The sequence below is a fragment of the Myotis nattereri genome (assembly GCF_964212035.1).
Source record: "Myotis nattereri genome assembly, chromosome: 2".
In the NCBI taxonomy this organism is placed as follows: Eukaryota; Metazoa; Chordata; class Mammalia; order Chiroptera; family Vespertilionidae; genus Myotis; species Myotis nattereri.
This window is the reverse complement of record NC_138076.1, coordinates 166,673,094-166,685,957: the sequence shown is the minus strand read 5'-3', so window position 1 is coordinate 166,685,957 and position 12,864 is coordinate 166,673,094. Positions and strand designations below refer to the sequence as shown.

The 12,864-nt window shown below is 55.4% G+C and overlaps 1 protein-coding gene across 3 annotated transcripts in view; it reads right to left on the bottom strand.

Annotated features, from left to right (window-relative positions):
- Positions 1–36: 36 nt before the first annotated feature.
- FMNL3 (formin like 3) overlaps positions 37–12,864 on the bottom strand; it is a gene marked incomplete at its 5' end in the record, with an annotated part of 57,809 nt that continues 44,981 nt past the window's right edge. For 2 of the 3 annotated variants that reach the window (XM_081082652.1, XM_081082653.1), the window contains 19 exons: positions 37–928; positions 1,710–1,833; positions 2,100–2,192; positions 2,524–2,625; positions 2,928–3,088; positions 3,729–3,858; positions 3,962–4,042; positions 4,150–4,218; positions 4,370–4,604; positions 5,312–5,514; positions 5,714–5,838; positions 5,937–6,005; positions 6,676–6,955; positions 9,325–9,426; positions 9,783–9,932; positions 10,257–10,367; positions 10,955–11,029; positions 12,370–12,463; positions 12,769–12,845. In XM_081082652.1, the coding sequence (XP_080938778.1) occupies positions 843–928; positions 1,710–1,833; positions 2,100–2,192; positions 2,524–2,625; positions 2,928–3,088; positions 3,729–3,858; positions 3,962–4,042; positions 4,150–4,218; positions 4,370–4,604; positions 5,312–5,514; positions 5,714–5,838; positions 5,937–6,005; positions 6,676–6,955; positions 9,325–9,426; positions 9,783–9,932; positions 10,257–10,367; positions 10,955–11,029; positions 12,370–12,463; positions 12,769–12,845 (2,367 nt within the window). In that variant the 3' untranslated portion in view covers positions 37–842. Of the gene's footprint in view, positions 929–1,468; positions 1,586–1,709; positions 1,834–2,099; positions 2,193–2,523; positions 2,626–2,927; positions 3,089–3,728; positions 3,859–3,961; positions 4,043–4,149; positions 4,219–4,369; positions 4,605–5,311; positions 5,515–5,713; positions 5,839–5,936; positions 6,006–6,675; positions 6,956–9,324; positions 9,427–9,782; positions 9,933–10,256; positions 10,368–10,954; positions 11,030–12,369; positions 12,464–12,768; positions 12,846–12,864 lie in introns of all 3 variants that reach the window. The other variant, XM_081082651.1, reaches the window with a different exon arrangement.

Sequence of the window (12,864 nt, the reverse complement as noted above, 5' to 3'; positions counted from 1 at the left end):
TAGCCCTCCACTCAGAAAGAGAGTCAGAGTCAGGCCTGTGCTTCAAGCCTTTGTTGAAAGAAGGGCCAGGGTTTATGTACAAGAGAGAAGGGAGATGATACATGTACAAAAAGGAATGGACCCCTGTGCTCCCTTCCAGGGGCTAAGAAACTGGCCGGGGACTGAGAATATAGCAGGTAAGACCACCATGTCCCCGGCCCCTTCAAAAAAACAAAACAAAACAAAACAAAACAAAAAAACGTAGCTGAAGGAGGTGAAGATATTGTTGGCATACCCTTTCTCTAGCTGTCTTGGGACTAGGGCAGAGAAATACCCTTTTGCCCACCTCAGCAAGAACCTGGAATGCAAAGGGCTAGGGCCAAGGGCAGTAAGTGTGGCTTCTTTCCTCACCCTTATCACTAGGGCACAGCTGAGTGGGGCCCAGGCTTAGGAAGGCCTTGCTCCTGGTAACAGATGATCTGAGATTGGCAGGGTCCCAGGGCCCCCCAAGCCTGGACACTCCTCTTGCCCCTCTGGCTCTACTGACAGAGTGGCCTAGGTGTCCCTCTGTAGGCTAAAGCTCGAAATGGTTTTCTCCAGCTGACCCTTGGTGACCCTTCAGGAAATGAAGTTGAAGACCTTGGAGGCAAAGTGCAGTACTGGAGGCCCCAGGGCCGTGCAAGGCCCTGGAAGACCTAGTGCCCACAGTGGCGGCAGGGAAGATGCAGGCTTTGAGAGCTTGGGTGGACACTGGTCGGGAGTAGCATAGCCTTCCGCTGGGCCCTCCGATTCCAGGGCTCCAGGTCCGCGGGTTGGACTTGCAGGACTCTGGAAGTTGAAGTGCTTCTGCCTCTTAGAGGGTCTTAGTGGGGGCCTGGCGCTCGAGGTGGGCCACTGGGTGGGGCCACACTCCTGGCTTGGTGGCGAACGACAATGGGCTGGTGGAGACCTGTGGGGGAGACAGAAGCCTGTAAACAGGCAGGGCAGCCAGGCCAAGCCCACCCTCTGTAGGAACAGCCCCTTCAGGAGCAGCCTACCGGCAGGGCCAGAGAAGAGCCAGCCATAGTCAGGTGAGAGAAGCTTAAAGACACTGGAAGGGATGGTCGGGGAGATGGCTGGGGCTCTGTATTTTCAGAGGACCAGATGGAGGGTGACTAGAGGCCATGGGGCAGAGAAAGGCAAAGGACCCCCAAGCCCAGTAACAGAGCCATGGGCTCAGCCACCAGAGGCAGTGGCCCGGTCCCTATCCCTTGGTCTTAGTAGAAGCTAGGACAGCATTAGTGGGAGAGATACCACTTCCCTGAGGGCACATGCAGGGCATAAGCCATGCTTCTCAGAGCATGGGGCATGCAGGGAGGGAAGTATGTGTCCCCATCACCATGAGGCAGCCAGAGGATGGTGCCAGGTCATGCATAGGAGGAGGTGCCTGTGGACCCCAGCACAAGTCTTGGGAGATGGGCATGCAGAGGGCAGCTGTGGTGCCCAGTACCTGTCAAGGGCCCCAGCCTTGGGGGTTAACAGTTTGACTCATCATGGTGGGCTGCATCACAGAAGAAGCGTGAGCCCCGCTTGGCAGTACGGGCCGTGAAAGGGACACTCTTCAGCACTGTGGCCCAGGAGAGAGACACCGTGGTCAGGCCCCATGGCACACGTGAGGTGGGAGGAGAGCCCAGGGAATATGACTGGGTTTGGGGAGCAGTGCTCGGGCCCCAGGGAGGAAAGGGCCCCACCTGTGATGATGTCCTCAATGGTACCATCTTTCCCCTCGTACACAGGCCTGTGCTCCTTGGCCTGGCGCCGCCTCAACTCAGCAATTAGCTCCTGCTGTTGCCACTTGTTCCGCTGGGATGGGGTCTAGAGCCGAGCATTTGAAGGGAATCATTACTAACCTACCACAGGGACGGTTCCTGCCCAAGATGCAGTCCGAAGATGTCCTAGATTGTGTATGGCAGCCTTGCCTGGGAATCCCCTCCCAAAGCCCCCCTCTCTATCCCTTGGGATGCCGGCTCAGGCCCTCTGGGTGGTCTGCGGGCTCCAGCTCTCCATCTCCTCTCCATCTGCCCCCCCCCCCCCCCCCCCCGGCCCCGCTCCCTCCAGGCCTCTGCTCTGGTCCCACCCACCTTGGCATCCAGCTTCTTGGCTTCCTGAGCCAGCTGCTTCTCCCGCATCACCTCCTCCTGCTTCTTGCGGGCTTCATTCTCTTGTTCTGCTTCCTAAGAACCATGGTGGGGGTGGGAGCAGTTGTGAAGCTCACACAGGCTAAGGGGAGGGGCTCACTCTGAGGGTGGAGAGTGGGTGGCAGTGGGACCAGCAGCCCCAGGTGGCCACCCTCTGGAGGGGCACTTCCTGCCCCAAACAATGACAGGAAGGGCCTGGGCCCCCACCCTGCCCACTAGTTCACAGCTAAGGCCTGTGGCCAGCTTCCATCGCTCCCTCCCAGGACCCAGAGGAAGAGACGGAAAAGGCCAGACTTGAAGCCCAACCCTCTCTCCCCCGATCGGTTTTCTCTCAGCCTTTTTTCTTAGAAACCTCTCCCCTGCTCACCTTGTAAGAACGAATGAATCGGACAAATACTGGGAAGAATACAGAAGGAGGTGTGGTCTTGGGACTCTCACCGAAGTAGCGCACCACTGCATTGTAGGCCTCCTGGGGAAGGGTGGGCAGGTGGGGTCAGCCTGGCGCAGGGAAGCCGGCTCCCACCAGGGACAGTGGGCCCACAGAAAGCAGCACCCAGCCCCTGTAGGCTAGAGGAGAACCGGGCTCCCAAAGCTCCCGAGAGCGCACCTCACCAGAGGCAGCTGCCTGCCATCCCCCATGTCCCTTACCCCACGCTCAGCCTGCCAGCACTTGGTAAAGCTTCTTTGGTCCAAGAAGGAAAAACTCAGCCCACCTAGAGGGCACAGTGCCTTAAGCCTGGTTGCTGCCACCAGCCTCCACCCTGTGCTCACCTCCGCTGTCTTGGCGTCGCGCTGGAGCTTGTCCAGTTTGCCTTCATTGGTGCTGAGGAAGCTCCGAAGGACGCTGTTGTCATGCATGCTGCACTCGCGCCGAATCAGTTCCATGCCCCGGCCCAGCTCCTTCACATCTAGCAGCACATTCTCCAGGGACACTGTGGTCACAGAGCCCAGGCTGAGTCCAGGGCTGGACATGCCCACCTCCCCTCAGCATGGGCTCCCTCAGGTTCTCACGCCCCTGTGGCTTGAGCCACCCGGGTGGGGGGGGGAGGGGGGGGCGGGGGGGGGGGAGACACAGGGAGGGGCACACCAAGCTAGCCGGGCTCTCACAGGGCAAGAAAAATGAATAGAGGCTGGAAACTCATAACCCCAAAGAGCAAAGTAAAGGAAGGCAAGCCAAAAAGACTGCCAGTCTTCAAAATGGCCTGCACCATTTCGTGAGTGGGGCAGCAATAACAGCTACCGATGTCTGAGGGGCTTCATGGTTTTTCTAAGCTCTTCCCACACGTCACAGAGAAACAGTCTGCAGTCTCTGGGGCCAGCCTGAGGAGCTGGGAGTGAAGAGCCACTGTGCCTTCCTCTGCCAGCTCCCAGCCATCCAGGTGAATAGGGACGGACGGGTCTGGTGCCTGCAAGAAGGCTCCCGCTGGGGTGGCCCCTGCCCATGGCCCCAGCGGAAAGCTTTGAAGTGTCAGAAAGACAACAAGAGCCAGAAACAAAAGGACCCAAGTGTTCCCTCTCCTCATAGCTTCCTGGGATTGTCCTGAGCTGAACACAAGGGCAGGCTCCCCTCACCTGCTGCAGCCTTCTCCACAAAGTGCAGCTCGTGCCAGAAGTTGGCCAGGTCTGGGTATTTCTCCTTCACCGTCAAGGCGATGAAATGCAGCAATGTCATCTTCCTGTCAGTGGACTTGGTGTCCAGCAGCTGGGAGATGGGGGCGAGGGATAATGCAAGAGGACTGAATATCCTGGCTCCACAGCCGCCTTCCCTCAGGCTTCCCGGCCCCATGTTGCCGCCACCATCTTACCAGATCCAGGCTTTGGAGCTTGAAGCCATACACAGCACCCCGCTTGCTGCTGTTCATGTAGTTCCCCAGTGCAAGTATGATCTGTCCAAAGATGAGTGGGAGGTGGTCAGACCAAGCCCTGAGGGCTCCTTCCTTGTCTATATAGCCCCAGGTCCTCACCAGCGCCCCCATATACAACCTCTCCCCACCTCCAACATCTGCTTCAGCTTCTGCGAGGACTTGACAGAGGCAGAGGCTGCAATGATGGCATTGAGTTGCTGGAAGGCAAGATGAAGAGCTGAGTAATCCCAGGCCGGCATGGGGCAAAGTCAGCAAGGGGCTGGGAGGGTGGGCAGGGCCAGGGCAGTGACCAGCAGGTGGCTGGTGGAGATGGGGCTGCAGGTGAGTGTGATCTGGGTGGGGCCCTACCGGCGTGAGCATCTGCAGGTTGTCCTGGAAGTTGCCCAGGAAGGCCATGCCCGCCATTCGCTGGGTCAGCCGCTCCACCTTGCTGAAGAGCAGCATGAAGCGGTCCTCAGCCGCCAGCTCCTCCAGGGGCTGCCGCTCCCGTTCGTATTGCCGCAGCAGCTTCACTTCGGCCTCTGTGGGCAGGAAGCGCATCAGGCACTCCACGAAGTCCACAGGCAGTGTCTGTAGGTCGTACCTATGGAGGAGGGAGGGACCCCCTCAGGTCTCGCATTTGCCCATATTATGCATCATCCCTTTATTCTCCAGCTCCTAGAAGGACTGAGGGTGAGGTTTGTGAGCAGGACACAGCCAGAAGCAGAGGACCATCCTAGGAAACATTGATGTCCTGCTTAGAAACCCTTCAACATCCTCCCTTTGCTCAAGTCTCAATACCTGAGCATGGCTTAGGAGACCCAACTGGCAAGACTTCTGCCCACCTTTCTATCCTGTCTCTCCTACTCCCCTCCTTACACCAAGGCCACAGCCAATCTTCAGTACCCAGAGCACCAAGCTTCTCCTGCCAGGACCTGTACTAGATTTCATATACTTCCTTCAGGTTGCAGGTAAGACACCACCTCCTCTGGGAAGTCTTCCCTGATTACCCAGCTCAGCTACCCGGCTCTCCATTCTCCCAACGCTGCCTGTACCTCCATCACTTTGGTGGTTATTACCCAGTATTACTGGACTGTTCCCACTAGACTGAGAGTTCCTTGAGTACAGGTCTGGACTGAATTTCCAGCATCTCATACCATGCCTGGCACACGGCATGGATACAGTAAGTTCTGGCCAAGCCAGTGGATGATTAAGGGGTGTGAGGCAATTCTGCCAATGCCCTGGAATCCAAGGTGGAGAACTGGGTTTCCAACTGGCTGGACACCAGGGCCAGGTCAGTGGGAGCCTCACGTGTGGATGGCCCTGCAGATCTCCTCAGCTGAGCGGCCAGCCTTGCGTAGGGTGATGGCCAGGTTCTTGGCACGATTGGCTTCCAACAGGGTCACCTTGCTGGCGGCCTTTTGTGCTGTCTTGTTCTTAGAGCAGATGAGGTCAAGGGCAGGGCCCTGGGCTTTCGTCTTGAACAGTTCTTCAAACTTGTCCAGGTCCAGGTCCTGGCAGAGGTTGATGAGAAGGAAAATGCTGTGGCCTCTACTACTAGAGGAGCCAGAGCAGCCCTCCCAGAAGCATCAGCTCAGTTCTGGGTCACGGAAGGCTGAGTCTGAGGGCTTTCTCAAGGCCAGGAGATCTGGCTAAAAGGGCAACCTGGTCCCCAGCCCCCATCTTCCCTCTCAGGGCCCCAGGCCCTGCTACCTCCAAGATTTTCTCATCATCAAGTTCGCTGAAGACAGTGCCACTGATCTGGTTGGGTTTCAGCGCTGTCCAGTTAAAGACAGGCAGCCGGAACTTGGTCTTGATAGGCTTCTTGATGCGAATGGCTAATTTGAAAGGAGGACCAGTGAGGCAGGGGCCAAGAAGTGTGTCCCACTAGCCCCTTGGTCCCACTAGCCCTGGCCAGAGCCCTGGGAATACTCACCTGACAGGCCTACTGTCAGCACCACAGAGGGAGCAGCACCAGGGAGAGGTGGGGCGGGGGGACACTTGTCTGGGGGGAGAAGAATGGTACAGTGGCCCAGGGGCCAAGAGACTCTTCAGAGCCCGCCCCCTCCTCCCCAATCCCACTTGGCCTTAAAGACTCTCAGTGGCCCTGGCCAGGTGGCTCAGTTGGTTGGAGCGTTGTCTCTTGCACCAAAGGTTACAGGTTCAATTCCCAGACAGGGCACATACCTAGGTTGTGGGTGCATACGGAAGGCAACCGATCAATGTTTCTCTTTCTCTCTCTCCTTTTCCCTCTCCCTCTCTCTAAACATATTTTCAGGTGAGTATTAAAAAAAAAAAAAAAAAAGACTCAGGGAAGGAGGCTGCATGAACTCCCGGCCCAAGTGGCTGCCAGGGGTCCTAACTCTGATGGGGCAGGCCTTGGTCGTCTCTGGCCCCCTCGCTTGCTTTGATCAGAGCCCTCCTTGGCTGTGTTCAGAGGAATCAGGAGCAGCACCTTTATGATCCTTAAAGCAGATCCATGTCCACCCTTAGACTTCCCGTCCCTAGTAACTTGAGCCTCCCTCAGATTCTAGACCACCCCCTTGGCCCTCTCCCACCTGCCGCGCCCTTCCAGCCCGGTCCCCAGCTTCTCCCTAAGGAAGGCTCTGCTGACTGGGGTTTGGGTCTGGCCCCACAATGAGGCTGCCACTCCTAGCTCCCAGGGTCCTCCTTACCTGGTAAAGGGGGAGGTGGAGGGGGCAAGGGAGGAGCAGGTGGAGGAGGCAAAGGGAGGGCCTCCTCAGGGGGCGGGGCTGGAGCCAGGAGGTCCAGGTCAGAGGACGGCGTGCCCATGCTCAGCTCTGCAGAGCCCACCCGGGCCAGGGCCTCGCTGCCCACCGACTCTAAGTCCCGGGCATTGGGCTCCAAGTGGCATCGGCGCTGGAAGGCCTCCTCCTTCTCTTTAATGAGCCGCCGCAGGGTGTGCACCTGGTGGCTCGTGTTCTCATAAGTCTCCTGTTGGGCAGATGCACCATTCAGAAAAGAGAGGGCTGAAGGCACAGCAGTCACTGCCCCAGGAGTGAAACTTCCTGTCCAAGGGTCTCCCAGCTGGGATCTCTGCTTCTGCTAGAAACCTGGGTGGGGACCAGGGGAAGCTGGAATGAGGAGCACAGAGTCCTGCTGTGTCCTTCCTTTCTGCTCCCACCTTAGTCTCATGGTCCCTCCAGGCCCAGGTAGAAGGTGCCCCTGGGCAACTCTTCCTGACCCACTGCCAGCCTGCTATGCGGCTCTCAGCTCTCTGTGCGCGTCACTGCTCCCATTTCATTTGACCCGTGTACTCACTCAATTGGGAGCCCCTACAGACAAGACCCTGCCTGAGCCCTCTCTGTATCCTCCATACTCCTGATGCAGTGCTTCAGCCTCCTAGCCGGGGTGCAGCAGATATACACCGAGTGGCCAGATTATTATGACCACCTGACATTTGTAGGCAAATTAGCTATAATTTCGCGCTGAAGTTGCTAGAGGGCCAGACCATTATAAATAGGGAAGCAGGTTGTTTACCACGACAGTAGAAGTGATTTTTTTCTGAAGATATGGGTAAACAATGCAATTTAACAGCCTTTGAACGTGGGATATATTTGAATGTGAGTGGCCAGATTATGACCACCTGATGTTTGTAGGCAAATTAGCTATACAACGCATTGTAGGGGATATGGAAGCCGAAGGCCTGTTCGAACACCTTTGCTGTCTGCAGTTACCAAGATAAAATGTCTCCAATTCGCACAGGAACACAAGGATTGGACAGTCGAGCATTGGAAAAAAGTCATGTGGTCCGATGAATCACGTTTCCAGTTGCATCATGCAGATGGCAGAGTGAGAATTTGGCAGAAACAGCATGAAAGCATGCACCCCACATGCGTGAGTACAAACCTTCAAGCTGGTGGGGGCAGTGTTATGGTTTGGGGCATGTTTTCCCGGCATGATTTGGGCCCTTACATTCGTGTGGAATAATGTCTGAATAGCACAACATACCTAAGGATCGATCGTTGCTGATCAGGTTCATCCTATCATGTTGATGGCGTATCCCAATGGACATGGCTTCCTCCAACAAGACAATGCGCCATGCCACGGTGCCCGTATTGTGCAGGAGTGGTTTCAAGAACATGAGGGAGACTTTACCTTGCTTAGGTGGCCTCCACAATCACCAGATCTCAATCCAATTGAGCATTTGTGGGATGAAGTTAAAAGAGCCATCAGGCAGCTGGTTCCACAACCATCAAATCTCACGGAACTGGACAGTGCTATTCATCAGGCATGGTGTCAGATTCCTCGCATCACCTTTCAACATCTCGTGGAGTCAATGCCAAGAATCGCCGTAGTTTTGAAGGCAAAAGGTGGCCCAACGAAGTACTGATGGGTGGTCATAATAATCTGGCCACTCAGTATAGATAGATAGATAGATAGATAGATAGATAGATAGATATCCCACGTTCAAAGGCTGTTAAATCACATTGTTTGCCCATATCTTTTTTTTTTTTTTTAAATATATTTTATTGATTTTTTACAGAGAGGAAGGTAGAGGGATAGAGAGTTAGAAACATCGATGAGAGAGAAACATCGATCAGCTGCCTCCTGCACATCTCCTACTGGGGGTGTGCCCGCAACCCAGGTACATGCCCTTGACCGGAATCGAACCTGGGACCCTTTAGTCCACAGGCCGACGCTCTATCCACTGAGCCAAACCGGTTTCGGCAAGTTTACCCATATCTTCAGAAAAAAAATCACTTCTACTGTCGTGGTAAACAACCTGCTTCCCTATTTATAATGGTCTGGCCCTCCAGCAACTTCAGCGCGAAATTATAGCTAATTTGCCTACAAACGTCAGGTGGTCATAATAATCTGGCCACTCAGTGTATACTGAGCTCAACAGAGCCAGTATAACTGTATTCCTTCGGAAGAAAAGATCGGTTGAGGCATGATTTTATAACTAACAAAAAGTTAGCTCAGGGGACAGAGAAGACACTGAAATATGAGGAACCCCTGCTGGTTGGTCTCCTAGTAACAGCCCCGAGGACTGGGCTACTCTGAGCTGCTCATGACGCAGGGCTGGGGAAGCTGGGAGGTGCAGCAGGACGGCTCATAGGGGAGGGCTGGTGCCCCACACACTCCCACCTTCTTCTGTGCATGTCTGGCCCACTCCGGCTTCAGGTTGTCTCTCCAAACAAAATATGGGGTGAAATCATCAGCCCACTCGCATCTGCGTGCCTCAAGGCCATGAATCAAGAGCTGGACTCTCAAAGACTTGACATGACTCAGGAAAGAGAAACAACCCTCAGGCCCTGGCACCCAGTGGCAGTCGGGCCTCCCTCCCCAGTTGCTGGCACCTTGATGCTCTCAAGTTCCTTCTCCCGCTGCAGCAGCTGCTTCTCCAGCTCCGCCACCCGCATCATGTTCTCGTTCTCTAGGTCCAGAAGCTTCTCTGTGAGCTGCAGGACGGGAAGGGCAGGTTTGGGGCTGGCCCTAAAGCCTGGGCACTCAGTACAGCCTGGATCCCAGTCAGGACCCGGGCCCCAGGGCCGCTTGGCCTGGCAGGTTCCCTACGTTGCTCCCGTGGGCCCAGGGTCTGCGACCACGTGAAACCGTACAAGACAAATGGCCACAGCAGAGTCTCTTGAGACAGAGACCACCTCACGCCCGGTCTGGGAGGTCAGTGTGTGCCAATCTCTGGGTGGTCTGAGGAATGCGTTAAAGGGCCCGGTGGTGCCCTATCTGGAGGCAGGTGGGTCAGCTCAGGATTTGCCCCCAACAGTGGTTCTGGAGCAGAGGAGGACCCACCACCTACGTGCGACACATGCTCCTCCAGCTCCTCCACCTTCTCCAGGGCCACGTTCTTGGTCTCGGCATCCTCCAACAAACCCCCCACGTCGAACACATTCTCCAGGTATGCCTGGATCTGCACCTGCAGCTTCTCGCTCTCTGTGTGCCTTGACTTCTAGGGAGAACAGAGGGCATCATGGTTGGGGGAGCCTCCTGAGAAAGACTTAGTCCTCACCACCCTCCATGGCTGCTTCCTAAAGCTCAAGACCCAGGGAATTCCTACTGCGGCTATGCCGGATTCTCGCCCCAGGGAGCTGCCTGACTGGGACACCCTCTGAGGGCAGGTCTGAGTCCCATGCCATAGGAGGCAGGGTACCAGGAGCATCCATGACTAGGGTTTTATAAAAAACAAACAACAAAAAAAAACACCTTTGTAATATGGCTCAGCTGGTCCTTTGACCCAAAGCTCCTCACCCTATGAGGATTCAGCCCGGCTCACCTGCAGGAACTCCTCCAGCCCCAGCTTAGTAAACTCATACTGCAGGTGGACCCGGAAGTTCATATCCTCCACCGAGTGCACCACGATGTTGATAAACTGCATGCAGGCCACCTGGGGAGAAGCGGCCCCAATGGGAAGAGACAGGGGAGAGACCAATGGGGGGAGACCAAGAGAAAGGGAGGGTGGAAGGCTGTTAGAACCAGCATCGTCAGCTGGATAATCAAAAGCAGTGAATAAAAAAGTTACATCTTTCTGGGAGCAAAAGAGCATTTTAACTTAAAAAAGATCAAACTTGGCCTTCAGAGTATTAAGGTAAGTAAATTACATGAGAAATAGATGTCACTAAAGCACCGCTCTGATTTCCTCTGCACATCAGCAGGTACTCCTTGAGGCATCCCTGCTTAGCTGAAAATCCTACTTAAGAGCAGAGAAGCTGGGGAAGAGCCCGGGAAAGGGAAAGCAGCTCAAAGAGGGTCCCAACCAGGGATGACAAGGGCACCAAAGGGGGAAGAAGGCCGACTCGGGATGCCCCAATGACATTGTCTTACAGTTTCTAAAAGCTCTCTGGGGTGGGCCAGTGGACGAGGAGCATTTACAGGGTAGAGAGAAGCATTCTGGGTTCTACACCAAAATCCACTGTCCGCCTGGCCCGTTCTCAGGGGCACGCCGCCCTGCTGGGCCCAGACCCAGCTCCTCACCATGAAGTCGATGTTGCTGTCCTCGTTCCGGAAGTACTCCATCAGCTTCTCAAAGCGGCGCAGCTCCTTGCACACCTGAACAATCGAACTTCTCAGTGAAAGGACCTGCCCCAGGCAGAGCCCACACCCTGAGCCCTGGCTCCCAGTGACGCCATGGCCAGAGGACTGATTCAGACCAAGCTGAACCACAACTGTTTCTCTGCAATGAGCCATTCGGGTCGACAGAAGAAAGCCTGGGACCTGGCATCTGCCCCGGTTCCCTCCTGGAGTTCAATAAGGAGCCTCTGGGCATAGGCCTACAAGAAACGGGTCTGCTGTGGCCAAGTTACTGAAGGAAGGAGGGCGCAGGAGGAAGGTTGGAGGGCCTGGCTGAGCAGGGGCTGAGGTCCTAGTGGGGATGCAGGAGAGGCCAGGAGGCAGGAAAGCCCCCGTGCTGAGAGGGTCCCGAGACTCCACGGAGCTCTGGCTTCGAGGAGGAAGCGCCATTTCCTGGCTGAACAATGGCTGCTGGGGAAGCAGTGCACAGAGGAGAGGGGAGGGGTGGGCCAGCAGCTGCAGCTGGATGTCGAGGAATCCTATGTTCAAGCAGTCAGGGGTTTCAGAGCCAGGCCTAGAGCTGGGGAAATTCCAAGAAGAAGCTCCCTCTCCCCTCACCAATATCAGCCACCAACCCAGGAGGATCCTGGCCTGCCTTCTCTCACTGCAAAGATATCTGCCTTGGGCTCAATCAGTAGGTCCGCTGCCTCAGAACACCTGGGGAACCTGTTAAAGCACAGATAGCCAGGCCTCCTGCAGTCTGTTTGCTTAACAAGCTCTCCGGGCATTCTGATGCATGGCCAGACTAGGACCACTGGATTAGAGACCTTAGCTCTCTGAGGGCATCCTTAGCTGGCCGATTCATAACTTCTCTGACACACAATCTGGTAAGACTGAAATGCTGGTTTTGTTGAAAACAAGAGCGGGGAGGGGAAGAGGTTGACAAGCTACCTAGGTAAACACTGGGATGTTAAAATGATGGAATCATTGGGATGTGTAAGACTGCAGGAAAGGTGGCTTACCTACCGTATTCCCACCTCCTCCTGCCAGATACACACACACACACACACACACACACACACACACACACAAGGCTGACCTCTTTGGTTTTTGTTTGTGTTTTTTTGTGTGTTAATCCTCACCTGAGGATATTTTTCCATTGATTTTTAGAGAGAGTGGAAGGAAGGGGGAGAGACAGAGAGAAACATTGATGTGAGAGACATATCAATCGGTTGCCTCCTGCACATGCCCTGACCAGGGCCAGGAATCAAGTCTGCAACCTAGGTACTTGCCCTTGATCAGAATCAAATCCAGGACCTGTCAGTCCGTGGGCCAACACTCTATCCACTGAGCCAAACCGGCTAGGGCAGAAGACTGACCTCTTTGAAGTTGTCAAAGGCAGCAAGAATGATTTCGTGACCTCCCCGCACCAAACACACGGCTGCTAGGAGCTCCAAGACAAGGGCTTTGGTTCTGAAGGGCAAAGAAGGAAGATTAACACCTTAGCTCCCCACCATGGCCACCACACAGCTCAACTGCACAACTGGCGAGTCCTTTCAGAGAGTGGAGCCAGCCTCAGCGGTAAGGGGAGAGGCTGAGTACAAGAAAGAAGGCAGAAGGCAGGCTGCTCCCTCACTAAGCTGTGCAGACCACAGGGAAGCCAGGGACACTGCTTCTCTCCAGCAGAGGCTACAGGACCCCACGGCCAGGGACAGGTGGAGCCCAGAACTCCAGAGTCCTGTGCAGAGCGAGTAGGAAAGGGGAGGGAAGGAGCTCACCTTGGATTCTTGTTGTTGAGACTGAGCGCAATCTCGTTGACAGCATGGGGGTGGGACATGACCAGGTTGAAGCCGTACTGAGGGGGGAAAAGCAGA